Source organism: Rhagoletis pomonella, unplaced genomic scaffold (assembly GCF_013731165.1).
Source record: "Rhagoletis pomonella isolate Grant_MI unplaced genomic scaffold, Rhpom_1.0 Rhpom_scaffold_00001, whole genome shotgun sequence".
Lineage (NCBI taxonomy): Eukaryota > Metazoa > Arthropoda > Insecta > Diptera > Tephritidae > Rhagoletis > Rhagoletis pomonella.
This window is the reverse complement of record NW_023458555.1, coordinates 45,591,486-45,607,569: the sequence shown is the minus strand read 5'-3', so window position 1 is coordinate 45,607,569 and position 16,084 is coordinate 45,591,486. Positions and strand designations below refer to the sequence as shown.

Here is a 16,084-nt window from a genome sequence, read left to right as displayed (position 1 = left end):
AGTGATAATTGCTTACTAAATTATTTTACTTACTTGCTAGAGGGCTTGCTGTTGTCAGTGATGCCGGCAAAGTTGCTGTTACTAATCATTTTGCTTGGTTTTTCAGTAATGTAGAATTAAAAATGTTATCGCGATGCGGTTACACCGTACGAAAGATGCGCGCACGTTCACAAATCAAATTTTGTAGTTAACCGCTTGGGTACCTTTTCAACACTTTTTAGGTTAGCACACTTTTTTATAAGTATACAACTTTTTTGAAGCACAATTTGCACACTACAAAATACTTTACAATGTAGCGGTACTACAAAATGCAATGCAACCAAATTAGTAATATAAACTGGATAAAAGCGAAATGACGAATGAACGATGGCAAACGAATGACCGGATGGTACAAAAGACGCAAAGTGAATGAAATCAAATAACCGGCGAAAAGACTAGCGAAGCACGATTACCGAAAAGCAAGAAACGATTTTTTAATCGGCAAATTCGACTTGTATATAGTATCGATTTTTTCTTGAGTGACCAAATGTGGATTGATTTTCGCTTCACGCATTGAGGAATTTAAGAGTTTTTGGTCATGCAACTCTGCTGTGGTACTTTTTTTAATTCTAGTACAATTCACATAATAAATTCCACATTAGTACAGTCGACGAAAGAGGACCACTGATAGATTCCACAAATACGCCACACAGATTCATTAAACATCTACAAATAGGAAAAGTTTGGAGATTTTCCTTAAAATATTGTCAAAATATAATAAAATTAACTAACCATTGCCAGTACAGTGAACTGAAAAATTAGCGTATGCTGTTTTGCAACTAAGGTGTCAAAGAAAGTTCGCAAAACAAGTTTTGTTAATGTGGTTCCTGAAAGCTGCAGAATCACAAGAGGAAAATGTTGAATCCCGTTTCAACTGAAGCACTACTCTACTCGGCAACGTATGTCGATAATTACATAGACTCCGTGGAGAATCTTCCAGACGATGTGCAGCGGCATTTGTCACGCATACGTGATATAGATGTTCAGTACAGGAGTAAGTAATCTAGTGGCTAAGCGAACCTAACCTTTTGTGCAATGACGGCGCCCCCACATATCTGATTGCGAAATTTTCTTATTTATTTTGAAAACTTCTAGGTCTGCTTCGTGATGTTGATCACTACTATGATTTGTGGCGTTCACTGCAAAATAATAACGCCAGCGATGCGAATTGTACAAGACGTGCTCGTGCTATAGCGCGTATGCAGCAAAGTCTCATTCAAGCACAGGAACTTGGTGATGAAAAAATGCAAATAGTGAACTTATTGCAAGAGCTAATCGACCATAAAACACGGCAACTTGATACAGATCAGAAAAACCTCGACATTAAAGAAGAAATTCAACAACAACAAAGTCGAATAGACCAACTACAGCAGGCCGATGATATCGGCGGAGCTACACCAGCAAAACAAGCGCGGACAGCTAGTCCAACTCGTGAAAACAACACTTATTGTGCAAATGGTAGCTAATTGTCTTCTTGTGTGATTATACTGCTCTTTTTACTAAACGAAGTTTTATTTTAGGCGGTTCATCTGGTGGCGGTGGAGGCTCAACTCCAAATTCGGAACGATCTAGCCATGCAAGTAATGGCACGATAGGCAGCGGTACTGCCAATGGCACGAACACCGTAGGTATTCCTGCTTTAACAGGTGTGGAAAATCAACGTTCAGCCAGCAAACGCTCACGAAGACGGAATGAGAGTGCAGCAGCCAATAATAGCAATATGGAGTTTGGTGGAAATGAATCAAACTCCGCTAATGAAGGAGGCGGCGGTAGTAACAGTGGAGGTGCGGGTAATGAACGTTCATCCGTACAAAAGGCAGTAGGTGGTGGTGCGGCACAGAAAAAGCACAATACTCAGCATCAAAACAGTGGTGGCAGTGGCGGCGCAGGCGGCGGAAATACATCTGGTGCTGGTGCTGGTAGTAGTGGTAACAATTCTGGCAAGAAAAAGAAAAGAAAGACACGCGGCGGTCAATCATCAGCACAGGCGAGTGTACGCGAAGAAACACCACCTCCGGATCCCATCGATCCGGATGAACCCACATACTGCGTGTGCAATCAGGTGTGTACAAACAACTTTGAAATGAAATAGTTTCACAGACTCTTTAAACATAATATACTTTTTATTTATAGATATCTTTTGGCGAAATGATACTCTGCGATAACGACCTGTGTCCAATCGAGTGGTTCCACTTTTCGTGCGTTTCACTGGTTCTGAAACCGAAAGGAAAGTGGTTCTGCCCGAATTGCCGAGGTGATCGTCCAAATGTGATGAAACCAAAAGCTCAATTCCTCAAAGAGCTGGAACGGTATAACAAAGAAAAAGAGGAAAAAACCTAAACATGCCACATGTGTCACCCCAACAGTAAATTAGAAGAATAGTGAAACGTTAGGCCTGAGAGAACCGTAAACACCAAAAGCGCTTGATGGCAATATACAAACAATTGCATAATAACAACGAAAAAAGCTTTTGTATTAGTTACAATATTCATTTTGTCTCGTGCAGGCATTGATATCAATTGTATTCAATGTATATATGCAATTAATATTGCTTTCTTTTGTTAATTTGAATATTTTAATATGTTGGTTTTTTTTTTTTAATTTCCTATTATGCTACAATTGTTTACCTTATTTGAAATTCGAAAAAGAGTTTGGTCGCCTGCACATGATTCGTTGCTTTCTCATGTCATACCAACAACACGCAAAATGTGATTACGGCTCTCATATTGCTTGATATTTATTGTTTAGTTTCCTCTTGTTTTTGTTTATAATGTACATTGTATTAGAATAATTTAAAGACCTAGTACGTAAAAGCAGTAAATACATATTTTATACATAGAAAATGTAAAATTACACAAAAGAAAATATTGAGGAATATCTTGTAAACTTGTAACATGGAAAACTTTCAATTTTACTTTGGTAAATGGATTTTATTATTTTAATTTAAACAATATACTAATAGAATATACATATACCCATGTATGTCTAAGCAATGCGTCAGATACTGGCATAAAAACTCTTTCTTTAATGAGCTTTCCCTTTTACTTAAACATATGAAAATAGGACCTTAATTATAGTCAGGCAGGTTCTGAAATTCACTTCCGAGTGATTTTCAACCAAAGTCACTTTGAATTCAAATTGAATGTGGTTGAAATTCACTCGAAATTGAATTGCTGAACCTGCCTGAGTTTGTACTTTATTTAGAACATACATTTTGACGTTGATTTTGTTTTGAAATAAATCTGAAGTTTCTTAAAATAATAAATATTTTTTTTTTTACATTTTGAAGAAATTTTAATTTTCATGAGTGAAACCAAAATGTATTCAACAAAGTGTGATTGAATTTGCTCTCAGAAGAACCATCCTATAAAGTCAAATTGAAAAAATTTTTTGTGAATTTTGAATCGATTGTTTATATTTTTTGGCATAATAGTACCTTAAAAGAGAGTTGTCAATCACACCTTGTTTAATACACCTTGGTGAAACGGGCATTGGTTTTCTCTAAAGCGGCGCCTACTAAAGCGTGGATCAAAATATATACATACGGAAAGGGGGCTTAGGTGTCAAAAAATCAATTTTCACTTTTTGGTTGATTCGGATGGAAGATGAGATGCTTTTTCACGTGGTGAAAAGCAGAAAATCCTAACTTGCTTAGAAGTGTACTAAAAATGTAGAGAAAGAAGAGTAAAAATACGCCAAAATATAATTTATTACATTATACAATTACAATTACAAAATGTAGAGAAAGAAGAGTAAAAATACGACAAAATATAATTTATTACATTATACAATTACAATTACAATTACATTATAACAATTAACGAGATAATGAGAAACTGACGAAACGAGTTGCTTACTTTTAACACCTTTTTCACAGAAAACTAGTTTTCGCACGTAAGCTCCCTTTTCGTAGACCAGGTCACATATACATACATATCGTCGCCTGGGTAAAAGATTGTCGTATGTTGATTTGGGCAGGTTGTGGAAATCGCGATTGAAGTTTGGAATGCAATTTTTCAAAAACGCGAATATAGATTTCTCCAAAGTATCTGAAAATGTTACTAGTTCACAAAATTCTTAAATTATTTAATTTTTAATGTTTAATGTTAATTAGCTTTGAGTTTATGAAGGATTTTATTTAGTAAAATTTGTCGTAAACGTCATTTGTCCACAATTTGGCAGCCACTCTGTATGTTGTATGTCCAGACCACCATTCTATAAATATAGCAAAGGTATTTATGGCAAACCTAGTCTAGATATCAACCTCGTCGTAGGTATCATATCAAAGACACACAATTAGAAAAACTCTAGAGATAGATGTCGCCTCGCCAGAAGAAGTTAAAAATTTGCACTACATTCGCTACAGCGGAAATGGACGATACGCCATTTCTTTAAATGAAATTAATTGCTGCTATATGTATGTATGTACCAGAGTTGTGAGAAATGCATTAAATTTTTTAATGCATAGCATTTTAATGTAAATGAAAAAGATTAATGCATTAATTTTTGATATTTAATGTAAATGAAAATTTCAATGCACTAATTCCGAAGAAATAATGCTAATGATTTTTTTGTTTGTATTAACATTCAAATGTTCAAATGAATGCTATTGCAATAATTTATTGCATTAAAATTATAACAAGCATTAAAACCCCATTAACTAATTTTATTTTGAAGTAAACATTCTTTGCTGACGTTGAGGATAGAATTTTAAGGTCAAAAAAGATAGTGACGGACGTTAAGGCTGGTTTTCACTATGTCAAGTTCAATAGGTACTTCATTTTCACTTTCATTAATTGTTTATAATGAATTTTGCTAAAATTTCAAAATCAAAGTTATCAAAACAAATTCTGTGGGACTGGGAAATATTGTTTTCTACTTTTTAGTCCATTTATAAAAGCGTTGTATATTAAAAAGTTTTTTATTTTATTTCTTTATTTTCTACTTTTTAGTCTTGTCTGTACAAAATTTTGCAATAGATATTAAAATAATTTAACTTGCAGTGAAAGAGAACAGAAGACTATGCAAGCACAATGTTGTTTGCTCACATTTAGTATAAACATACATACATATGTATAGCAGCAGTTTATTTCATTTAAAGAAATGGCGTGTCGTCCATTTCCGCTGTGACGTATATAAATAGTGCATATATTTAGGCGCAATATTTAACTTCTTCTGGCGGGGCGACATCTAGAGTCTTCTAATTGTATCTCCTTGAGATGATGCCTACAACGAGGTTGATATCTAGACTAGGTTGATATCTAGAATTTTCCATAAATAGCTTTGCTACATTTATAGTAGCCCTGCAAAAATCGTTGGACCATGTAGTCTATTTGTGGTAAATTGGAGTACTTACAAAAGTGTTCCTCTGTCATGCTGTAGCGGACCAACTCGTGTCTCTGCGCCAGCTTATTGTTTGTTATCCGATCACTGCCCGTGTTTTAACGAAACGTGATGGAAGTTGAGCATTTGAAAGCAAATTTGCATGTCTGGCTGTAGCTGAACGTGTAGAGATGCTCGCTGTTAGTTCTTAGCTCGCAGCATGTTCGGGTTCGAATACCGTCAGAAGCAACATGTAATTTTTAATTTTTGTCTTGGTTTTTATTAATTTCGAAAAAGCATTTGAGAAGTGAAGAACAAAAGCGTGTACAAACGAAAAAATATAACAACAATGCCATTGTTAATATGTTGGAGTAGTTTTGTGCTACTCTGATGTAATGCAGGGATGGAGTATATGGTCCTGCCCTAGGACATCGCAATGTTAATTGGACCATATTTTTTATATGAATTGTGGTTAATTTTGGAGTACTCCTTGGTCCTTAGGGAGTACTCTTTACACGCATGCATGGAGTAGTCGCGATTTTTGCAGGGAGGTGCATTCTTTTGCAACCGAGCTACAAAAGAACACTCGCTTAAATGACGAAATACACGCAAAGCAACAACACAAACTCGGCTATTTATTCGAGCTCAGCCAGAGGGTCAATTCCCGTTCTGCGTTATCGTGAAGTGATAAAAATATCACCTTCACACCGCATTTATTTCGGTGTTAATTTTATACTTTTCACTTCATTTCACGATAACGCAGAACGGTAATTGACCCTCAGGTCGGTTAAAAAATACGCGACCTGAAGGCTAGTGTTGGTAAGTGAAAAAACTGCTCTATTGTGAATTGTTGATGGGAAAAGTGGGGAGGGAAATTTTTGCTTCCTTTTATACGTGACTTATATTTTGAAAGAGTATATATATTACGCAAATACCTCGCATAATTACTCATTTAAATTGGTTTTTGTATCTAAATCCCGTTAAACTAATCAGCAACCAACAGGGTTGCTTAAGTAGCTAAAAAGAAATTTTACCCGAGTTGAGCGTTCTTTTGTCACTCGCTTACAAAAAAAATGCAGCTAGTATAAATGGTGGTCTGGACATACAACATTCAAAGCGGTCTGGACATACGACATTGCAAGTTGATAAAGGCGTTGTAAAATAATAATATATCTCAGTCCCATAGAATTTGTTTTGATAACTTTTGATTTGGAAATTTTAGCAAAAGTCATTATAAACAATTTATGAGATTGAAAACGAAAACCGTGGAGCTCATGCAACACAAAGCATTAGATTTAATTGACAATATTCAAACTACATACATAACATAGACCTAAAATTTCTACAGCAAAAGTACAAATTTGAGATCAATTGTAAGCGGTCGTTATTAATATACCCACATACATACATATATTACTCTTCAATTTCAAATCAGGCCTATTACATGCGCCCCACGCTTTTCATTTTCAATCTCATAAATTGTTTATAATGACTTTTGCTAAAATTTCAAAATCAATAGTTATCAAAACAAATTCTATGGGACTGGGAAATATTGTTTTTTACTTTTTAGTCCATTTATAAAAGCGTGGTACATTAAAAATTTTTTTTTAAATATATTTTTTACTTTTTAGTCTTGTTTGTATAAAATTTTGGAATAGATACTAAAATAATTCAACTTGCAGTGAAAAGAGAACAGAAGACTATGCAAGCAAAATGTTTGCTCACATTTAGTATATGCCTACATATGTACATATAGCAGCAATTAATTTCATTTAAAGAAATGGCGTGTCGTCCATTTCCGCTGTAGCGTATGTAGTGCATATTTTTAACTTCTTCTGGCGAGGCGACATCTATCTCTAGTGTTTTTCTAATTGTATGTCTTTGATATGATACCTACGACGAGGTTGATATCTAGACTAGATTTGCCATAAATAATTTTCCTATATTTATAGTATGGTGGTCTGAACATACAACATTGCATGTTGATAAAAGCCCTGTAAAAAGATATTGATCCAACTAGGAATGTTCGATATCGTATCGATTATTCTGAATATCGATATTTCATGGCACGATAATAGATTTTTTGAATCGATATTCCAAGATCGATATATGGAAGACATCGATACTTTACCCGCAATATCGATATTTAAGTTAAAAATTATTTTTCATTTACAAATAAGTATATAGAAAATACTAAACTAAATTTTCCAGCACGTGAAGACGGCCGGTTAACCGCAGAACTCCACAGGCAAACACCGATGGCCTACCAACAGTCATTTTGACGAGCAATATAATTGCAAGCTTTTACGTGTGGGCACTTTGATGTCTTGAAATAAGCATTTGCAGCATTACGCCACCAGACAACATTCTTTCAATTTTGGTGTTTAAAAACATTTAAATCATTAAAAAACTTGCTGAATAGTTTCCTAATACGTAAACATAAATACTCCAATAGAGAACAGATTTTATTTTGATTTAATATCAAAATTTCATCGATGTTACCACCATCACGCTTTCCTTCAAATGAAAATATGGCTGTCAAACTATCGAATTGCCTGCAATAGATCGTCGTCTGGATAAAAGTAGTCTGTTCCTTTGAACTTCGGACTAAAACCTGTGGAACTGTCAAACTACAATTTTACTCTCTCAACTGAGAGTAAAAGGAGAACAGATGCCGAAGTGCACAGGAACGCAAAAAGCCTATTTCTTGTAAAAACGTCAACGGGTTGTTTACATGTCATTGGTACTACACTGATTTGGCTGAAATATCACTAAATAATTATTAAAATCTATACATATTCAAATATTTCGTTGTTTACTTAAATTTTTTAACAAATATAAGGTTCTTTGCTTTCACTGCCTTCTGTTTTTGTTTGCACATGTAAATCAGCTGATCGTTTGACACTTTTCATGAACTTACAGGAAACAAAACTCCGGACTAAATCCAGTAACTTCTGACTAGGAACAGTTGCTCAGTTACTCTCTCAAATGTGTTCCCACTTACAGGTTTTATGTCAATAGGAACGACTTCCTGTAAGTTCTGACTAAATCCTGTAAACCGGACTGCTATTGGAACAGACTAAAGATTGTCGTAAGCGCCATTTAGACCACCAACAATTGTGTGAAATTTCATAATAAAACTTTCATGTTAGCTAGCGAATTCCTTAAATACAGTTAGTCTGTTCCTTTGAACTTCGGACTAAAACCTGTGGAACTGTCAAACTACAATTTTACTCTCTCAAATGAGAGTAAAAGGAGAACAGATGCAGAAGTGCATAGGAACGCAAAAAGCACTATTTCCTGTAAAAACGTCAGTCGGTTTGTTTTCATGTCATTTGTACAACACTGATTTAGCTGAAATATCACTAAATAGTTATTAAAATCTATACATATTCAAACATTTCGTTGTTTACTTCCATTTTTTTACAAATATAAGGTACTTTGCTTTCACCGCTGTTTGTTTTTGCTTGCACATGCAAATCAGCTGATCGTTTGACACTTTTCATGAACTTACAGGAAAAGAAACTCCGGACTAAATCCCAAGAATGATAGAATACAAGATTGTGCCGATCAGAGAGGATTTTTGAGAATAACTTTTGTGTGACGTCACACTGGTGCAATTGCGAGAGAGAAATGCTAAAACGTGAGCAAGAATGGAAGAAGAAGAAAAAATGTTGCAAGGAAAACGTAAACAAGTTGCACCAGTGTGACGTCATGCAAACAACGATTCTGTCAAATTCGTTAAGAGAGGAATAGCGGTCCGAGATCGGCGCAACCTTTGTATTCTCTCAATCGTGACTAAATCCTGTAACTTCTGACTAGAAACAGTTGCTCAGTTACTCTCTCAAATATGTTCCCACTTACAGGTTTTATGTCAATAGGAACGACTTCCTGTAAGTTCTGACTAAATCCTGTAAACCGGACTGCTATTGGAACAGACTAAGTTTTAGCCGTTTAAAGTTTATGACATACAACAGTACGGCAGTATTCAACACCTTGCTTATATGAAACATCTCCCTAGTTTTTACATGTCAAAATGTTAACAAACATAACTGTAATGGATTTACTAAATTTGGCGCAATTTGTATTCTTTGTTTGCAAAGACCTATAAATTGAATCCGTCATCAGATCACAAGCAATAAACGGCAACATTTTACGATGTATTTTTTATTTATTTGCAATTTGAAAATATAACACTTTCCCCTGATAAAGCTTTTTATTTATACATACTGACCTTTTGCTTCCTACCGGAAATGTTAAGCCGTATGCATAAAAACCAAGCAATTGCTTTTTTTTTGAAATTAAGTTTTGTGACTCTGTTAAAATAGTAATAATCTCTAATATTTTGAGTGTTGAAAAATTCTTGCTGGATTTTCGACGAACAAACCTAGAGATTGGCAACATTAATCGGTCGCTGAAACATCTCTGTCACTCCCTTTTGAAAGAGAACGGTTCTTGAAAAGCAACAAAAGCGTAAAAAACAATAGGTAGGGGAGACGCATGATTCAATAATGAAAGGTTTTGTAAGAAAAACTTTCTCTCGCTCTAATTTTATCAATGACACTCCCACCCTACTCCTAAAAACAAAAACAGTGATATTTCTTTTCCAAATTTCTTTGCAAGTTTTAAGAACATTTTTAAATTGATAGTAGTGAAATTTTTACTTTTTAAATTTGAAGAAATGTTTGTTCTGCATTCGCTGGCGCCAACAAGACAAAATGGGTGAGAATCGTTGGACTACAGAAATTCAATGTTAAGAAACGAAATTCCCTTAAATGCCGAAATGTATTTGTCGATATTCGTGGAGACCTCTTGATTCTGCCAAGTCGCTGTAAAGTAAAGCGTTCAATGAGCCAACGAAGGTATTTAGGTATTGTACTCCACGACACAATCCTGGTGTCTCCGAATGAGATTTTGACGCAATATAACATTGCCAAACCGCATCCATAGGCCCAATCGTCACACGACAGCTCGGTTTAGTCAATGGCGCGATGTAATTGCACACTTAAAAGGTGTACGCACGAGGCGAATGTTGGCTGGCGACCAACTTTATTGAAAGCGATTAGCTGAAAGTAGAATGCAAAATTGAACAATACAAACGCCTTTTTATGGCGAATATTTTAATATTTTTTTATATTTTGATATTTTTAGTCATTCAAATTTTTTTTCGTGCAACCCGGCGGGAGTTGAACGCAAAAGTTGCCTGAAAAATCGCCTCGTGCGAAAGCCCCATTACGCCACTTCTCATTTGACGATGTAGATCACGTTCCCTATCTCAGTCGTTCAGTAGCTGCGTGCTCTGAGTTCGTCCGGCACCAATCGCCAACTGCGGCTGTGCAAGCCAGTGTTGAATATTTTCCCCAGAACATAAAAAGTGCGACATCAAAGAATTCGAAACAATCGAGCCATAACCGCGAAAGAAACGTAAGCTCCAAATTTTTTTATTTGCCGTTTTTTTGTTTAATAAATATTGCATATTTTCCGCAAACAAATAGCTTCTTCATGTCCATCAACTGGCAAACAAATACAACAAAAAAAAGCTGAAAGTGGACCATCCATTCTCGAGTTATGCGCCATCTGACGTACGCAAGTTTGGTATAAACATAGAAATATTTATTTTTAATAACAATAGGGGGTTATATTCGATGTAACTAAGCTTGTTTAAATTAAATAATTAAATCAAATTCGTTTTTGTTTTAAAATACCACCATTCACTATTATCCACACGTTTTTATAGAATTTAGCTCCCATTTTAGGAAGTGTGATTGAATTCTTCCCCTTTTTCTTCTGCTTCCAAAAACCATCCCTGTGGGTGGGAGTGCCAAATTTTAGAAAAAAGCTACTTACAAAACCTTTAATAATTGAATCATGGGGGAGACGCACAAAGCGTAGCTGAAAAATCACAGCGCAGTATAATCGCCAAAAAGAAATCGCATAGATCAGAAAAGTGCCAAGAGGGTATATTGTCCGTGTTTTCCAGCTTAAGAGCTTATTGATTTATCAAAAGTAGAAAAAGTATAGCATTTAATTCACGTAATCGCATCTGGACATTCCAAACAATACACAATTTTTACAAGAGAAATGTCTGTTGAACAGGTAAGCTATTGAATTTTCCAAATTTTTCCAGGCAGCAATTTTAACAATGACATTTAATATATGTATGTATGTATGTATATGTATATTGAAAAATTATTTTGTTTTCTATATATTTTACTGCAATATCAATTTAATATTTTGTGACCCTTTTGGATCAATTCGGTATAATTTTCTCAATGGATTCGCAGAAGCGCGCCTACAATAAATTGAAGCACGACATGGAACCGTGGCGTAATCTCATCGTACAACTGGATTCGGTGTTGAGTTGGGAAAAGAATTTTTACCCAGCAATTATAGCTGCCGCTATTTCGACATTCTACTTGCTGCTGTGGGCATTGGATATGTCTACGGTGACAACTCTAGCCTTAGCGGGTTTATTTGCGTTGGCAATAGATTTCCTTTATCCATCTGTATCGCGTTTTCTCTTCAGCCCAGATAATTGGAATGGGAGCCAAGAAGAACAATTTGAGCGTGTCTGTACGCAGTTGTGTAATCTGAAATCAACACTAAGCGGGTGGTATGAATACCTTTTTTCGGCTAAGGAGCGCAAGTCGACTTTGGTGAGTGTATAGAGCTTTCAAAATTCCTTAAGCCTTTAAATACTCATTGAGAATACCTACTGTACAATTTATATTTGCAGTTTGTCACTATTATGAGCGTTGCACTCTTGACACTTGCTTGGATTGGCACCATAATAAATAATCTACTTCTCATGTATTTGATCACCATGGTGTTGGCTTTGTATCCGGGCGTACAAGAAAAAGGCGTTTTCTATAAAATCAAGGATTACTTTGGGTGTGCCGTGAACTCGAAACTACAGCAGCTTCGTGAAAAAAATAAGAAAACTGACTAAAGAGTTGGTCGGACACGGAGAATTTAGCGAAAGCGAACTTAACTTTGCACGTGTCGGGAAGTCCTTTTTTAAAAAATCACAGCTTATGCTGAATGCAAGACATTTTTAACATTTTTATTTATTCATGTTAGAAATAAATTTTTAGTCATCAAAGGTTCATTATATGATTTATAATTAAACTTTTTCATATATTGGAAATGCTGTTAATGGTAATATGCCATTGCACTTTACATAATATTGCTGGCATTATCCTGTAATGAAAGAAACATACGACCAAAGCAAACTGAATTGTCGAAATCATGAAATATCAAAAAATCTAAATAAATTACAGGCGAATTGCAGAAATTTAAGAAATACATAGATATTAAAACAATACTCTGTATAGAAAGTTTGAATTTCAACTATATAGATTTTTAGCGTATAAGCTTTATCTAAAACATTAATTCAACAAACCAAACAATACATATTCAAGCAGATCACCAAAAAAGTAAACAATCTAGTTATAAAAAAAGCGAAATACTTCATCAATCAGAAATAGTCATTTCATACAGTTTTACGAAAATTTAAAATTTGTCTTAATATAATGATGCCATAAAAAGCTTAGTGCCATTAAACAATCATCGATGGTAGTATTCATTTGCCTCTTAAGAAAATCTGATCAGATATTTGCAATCTATGCGTATATCGTACGTAAATTTGGAATACCTACCTTTATCATTTCGCAACTCGATTATGGATAGCAGCGCAACTACAGTTGGGTTGCCGATGGGCAACACCACTGAAATGAAAATGTATAATATGAATAGCAACTAAAATTAAATGCTATATATTTTGAGATAATAGAATATTGAAGTACCAGCAATCAAGACTTGAGTGTAAATAAGCTGGAAAAATGAATAAATTTACTGTCACCGCAAGCACAAAAATTCAATTGCCAGCTTTCGGTGTCCAGTTGACGTCTGTAATACAATTTCAGCGCAACTGAAGTTCGGTTACCATCCGTAATCGACTCATCAAAATCATAAGCATTATACTTTTATAAGCTTTATCGTCATAATTCCTTCATTCTATATAACCTACATTCGAACAATCTCGTTTTAATTGTGATTTATTAATTATGAAAGAAATTAAGTATTTGAACCCTAAAGTAAAGATAAGCATTTTCGTACTGGCGAAATACATATTTAAATATGAACACGATTATCTAAAAATATTAAATATATAATATTTAAAACATTAGTATTTACGTGTTTACATTTGTAGAATTACAATGATCGATACATATTACAAATATTTGCGAATAAACAAGTTTCATTTTGATGTGAAATTCGAAAGAGTTCAGCTTAATCACAAATCAAATTACATATTGAATTCAATCAACATTTCATAAGTCATCTTCTGCTGCTGCGATCATGTGAACGGGACCTTGAACGTGGCTTCTTGCTTTTCTTTGTCTTCTTTTTATGTTGTTTCTTTTCCCGTCGATATGAGTCTTCCTCTCTCTCAGTATCACTGCCTGATGAGGTCTCAGTGTCGCTCGTTCTGTGTCTGTGCTTGCGTTTCGACTTTTTACTGCTTTTCTTTTTAGCCTTTGATTTGTGACTCGACTTCTTTTTGGCCTTGCGCTCATACGCCGAGTCAGAATCGCTATCTGTGCCTGAAGAGGCACTTGTGTCATCGGTATACTGTTGACGTCTGCTGCTGCTGCCACTGGCTGACGGTGCACTTTCTATCTCTGTTCGATTGTTGCGTTGCCTGGATCTACGTTTGGATTGATCGCGCTCATTGCGTCGTTCGTCATAACGGTTTCGCCGACTGGAGACGTCGTGCTGCTCAAGTGCATAACGTCGCGAGTTGCTGCTCCTATAATCGTCACACCGTCGGTCGTCATCATCTCGGTTGCCATTATAGGAATGATCTTCGGTTCCATGGTGACGGGATTTACTTCGATGCTCAGGTCGTTGCTTTTCCTCAGTTTTTCGCCTTTCATCACGTCTATCTCTGGCTTTATTATCTGCCTTGCGTTTGTCATCATCACCCCTTTGGTATTCATCCTCCACTTTTCGAACTTCTTTTACTGGTCTTGGTTTCTTTTCAGTATCTTCTTGCTTAATAATAATTTGTCCATGTTCATTCTCCATCTTTTTATACTCTTCATATTTTGCTGTATCTGAAAATGAATTTGGTGTTAGTTTCTCATCCCTTATTTGGATTATCTTATCGCATACTTATGCATTTTCCGTACTGAGCGTATTCCTTCTTCGCTACTGGTTGACATAAAAACTCGTTAAACGCTTCTTTATTGCCGCCTATAGCCATTTTGACAATCACACGTGCCGCATGATCATCGAATCCTTCTATTTGCCCGTACATATCTTTATGTTTTCCACCCAATATACGCACGAATGCTTGTTTTTTGATTTCTAGCACTTCATTTTTCTCTGGTGCAACTAATAAGGGCTGTTTTTTGAGTGCTTTATCAGCACCTAACCCCATTCCCTTTGGACGCACAAATGGCATTTCATCTTCTGGTGGAACACCCTTTTTTTGAATGGGCTCAACCCAGCCCATGCCGCGTAACATAGCTTTTCCAAATTTTTCTATGGGCACATTTTCATAATCATCTATAGACGATTGTTTGGCGCCTTCAAGTGGCAACTCGTCTGCTTTTAAAGTAGGTAGTACAAGATTTTTATCAACGGGTCCGTCGTCGTTACCTTGTACTGAAGCAAGTAACTCACGAGCAGCTCTTTCCTCTAAACTCTCGTTGATCACCTTTCCACTTGTGCAATTAGTTTCTGTGATCACTTTGCTTATCGGTTCATTAGGAGGCGGTTCATCTGATTCGCCCAGCAAAACAGCTCGTCTTTTTATCAAACTTGCAAGTGCCGCTGAAGTTTTAGTGTCCTCCTTCAATGGAATCACCATAGGAGGCTCCTCCTTCTTCTCTCTGTAAAGATGTGGAGTTTCTTATGCATATAACATTTATATTGGGAAGTGATTACTTACTCGAATAGTTTTATTTCATGGCCCTCCAAACATTTTATGAGTTCCACTTTGGGTTCTTCTTTTTCTTTTCCTTTGCTTGTTGACAGCAAATTGCATTTCTTTGCGGTTTTACTAAATCCGAAAGATATTTTCTTGATGTCCATGTTTTATTAAGTTTCTTCCAACAATTAATTTGCGTTTATAAACAATTGCATACAATCAGCTGATCTTCACAGTGAAACGTTGCTGTAAAGTTGCCAAAATGTCGATAGCGATATCGAAATTTTTTTATTTCTATTGCAATCGAAATTTTTTACCACTTCCAATCGATTATCTCTGCTGGCAATAGCCCTATTCATGTAAAAATTATCCAGTATAATAATAATAATAATAGATTGGCGCTTACACATATGTTAGTGTTTGGCCGAGCTTCTCCTCCGGTTTGTGGCGTGCGCCTTGATGTTGTCACACAAAGCGGAGGGACCTACAGTTTTACGCCGACTCCGAACGGCGATTGTATTTTTATGAGAAGCTGTTTTTCATGGCAGAAATACACTCGGAGGTTTGCCATTGCCTGCCGAGGGACGACCGCTGTTAAGAAAAAACCTTTTTTCTATATTTTTTGCGATGTTGCTTTATTATTATCCAGTATAAAGTTGTTAATAAATTAGTGCGCGGAAGTTTCAAATCTGTGTTTTAAATTAAAGCTCAATCTTTTAACTACACGGGTAAGTTGAAAGATTTTAATTTAGATCGCGCATTTTCTTGTAATAACCCGAAATAAGT

At 35.6% G+C, this 16,084-nt stretch overlaps 4 protein-coding genes across 4 annotated transcripts in view; 2 read left to right on the top strand and 2 right to left on the bottom strand.

The window, feature by feature from the left end:
- Positions 1 to 418, bottom strand: part of LOC118744843 (microtubule-associated protein Jupiter) — a 401,717-nt gene extending 401,299 nt beyond the window's left edge. Inside the window, exon 1 of the mRNA XM_036478230.1 lies at positions 34 to 418. Coding sequence (XP_036334123.1) covers positions 34 to 89 — 56 coding nt within the window. The 5' untranslated portion in view covers positions 90 to 418. The remainder of the gene's footprint in view (positions 1 to 33) is intronic.
- A 237-nt stretch (positions 419 to 655) lies between these two features.
- LOC118744834 (inhibitor of growth protein 1) lies at positions 656 to 3,061 on the top strand. Its single transcript, XM_036478202.1, has 4 exons — positions 656 to 1,033; positions 1,135 to 1,497; positions 1,560 to 2,101; positions 2,173 to 3,061. The coding sequence occupies exons 1-4, from the start codon at positions 895 to 897 to the stop codon at positions 2,377 to 2,379; spliced, it is 1,251 nt and encodes a 416-aa protein (XP_036334095.1). The 5' UTR covers positions 656 to 894; the 3' UTR covers positions 2,380 to 3,061.
- Positions 3,062 to 11,238: 8,177 nt separating this feature from the next.
- On the top strand, positions 11,239 to 13,549 carry LOC118744824 (ARL-6-interacting protein 1 homolog). The gene is made up of 3 exons (XM_036478190.1): positions 11,239 to 11,457; positions 11,646 to 12,017; positions 12,098 to 13,549. The coding sequence occupies exons 1-3, from the start codon at positions 11,443 to 11,445 to the stop codon at positions 12,308 to 12,310; spliced, it is 600 nt and encodes a 199-aa protein (XP_036334083.1). The 5' UTR covers positions 11,239 to 11,442; the 3' UTR covers positions 12,311 to 13,549.
- Positions 13,401 to 15,600, bottom strand: LOC118744819 (G-patch domain and KOW motifs-containing protein). The gene is made up of 3 exons (XM_036478179.1): positions 15,320 to 15,600; positions 14,539 to 15,260; positions 13,401 to 14,480 (listed from the first exon to the last, which is right to left on the bottom strand). Exons 1-3 carry the CDS (start codon positions 15,460 to 15,462, stop codon positions 13,702 to 13,704), a joined length of 1,644 nt encoding a protein of 547 aa, XP_036334072.1. The 5' UTR covers positions 15,463 to 15,600; the 3' UTR covers positions 13,401 to 13,701.
- Between the last annotated feature and the right edge of the window lie 484 nt (positions 15,601 to 16,084).

Bases quoted from the DNA above. Each gene is read 5' to 3' on its own strand.
- LOC118744834 (XM_036478202.1), top strand. From the start codon at position 895: ATGTTGAATCCCGTTTCAACTGAAGCACTACTCTACTCGGCAACGTAT. The intron at 1,034-1,134 runs GTAAGTAATCTA...GAAAACTTCTAG, and splicing joins TATAGATGTTCAGTACAGGA to GTCTGCTTCGTGATGTTGAT. The intron at 1,498-1,559 runs GTAGCTAATTGT...GTTTTATTTTAG, and splicing joins CAACACTTATTGTGCAAATG to GCGGTTCATCTGGTGGCGGT.
- LOC118744824 (XM_036478190.1), top strand. The intron at 12,018-12,097 runs GTGAGTGTATAG...TTATATTTGCAG, and splicing joins AGGAGCGCAAGTCGACTTTG to TTTGTCACTATTATGAGCGT.
- LOC118744819 (XM_036478179.1), bottom strand. From the start codon at position 15,462: ATGGACATCAAGAAAATATCTTTCGGATTTAGTAAAACCGCAAAGAAA. The intron at 15,261-15,319 runs GTAAGTAATCAC...ACATCTTTACAG, and splicing joins CATGAAATAAAACTATTCGA to AGAGAAGAAGGAGGAGCCTC. The intron at 14,481-14,538 runs GTATGCGATAAG...ATTCATTTTCAG, and splicing joins TCAGTACGGAAAATGCATAA to ATACAGCAAAATATGAAGAG.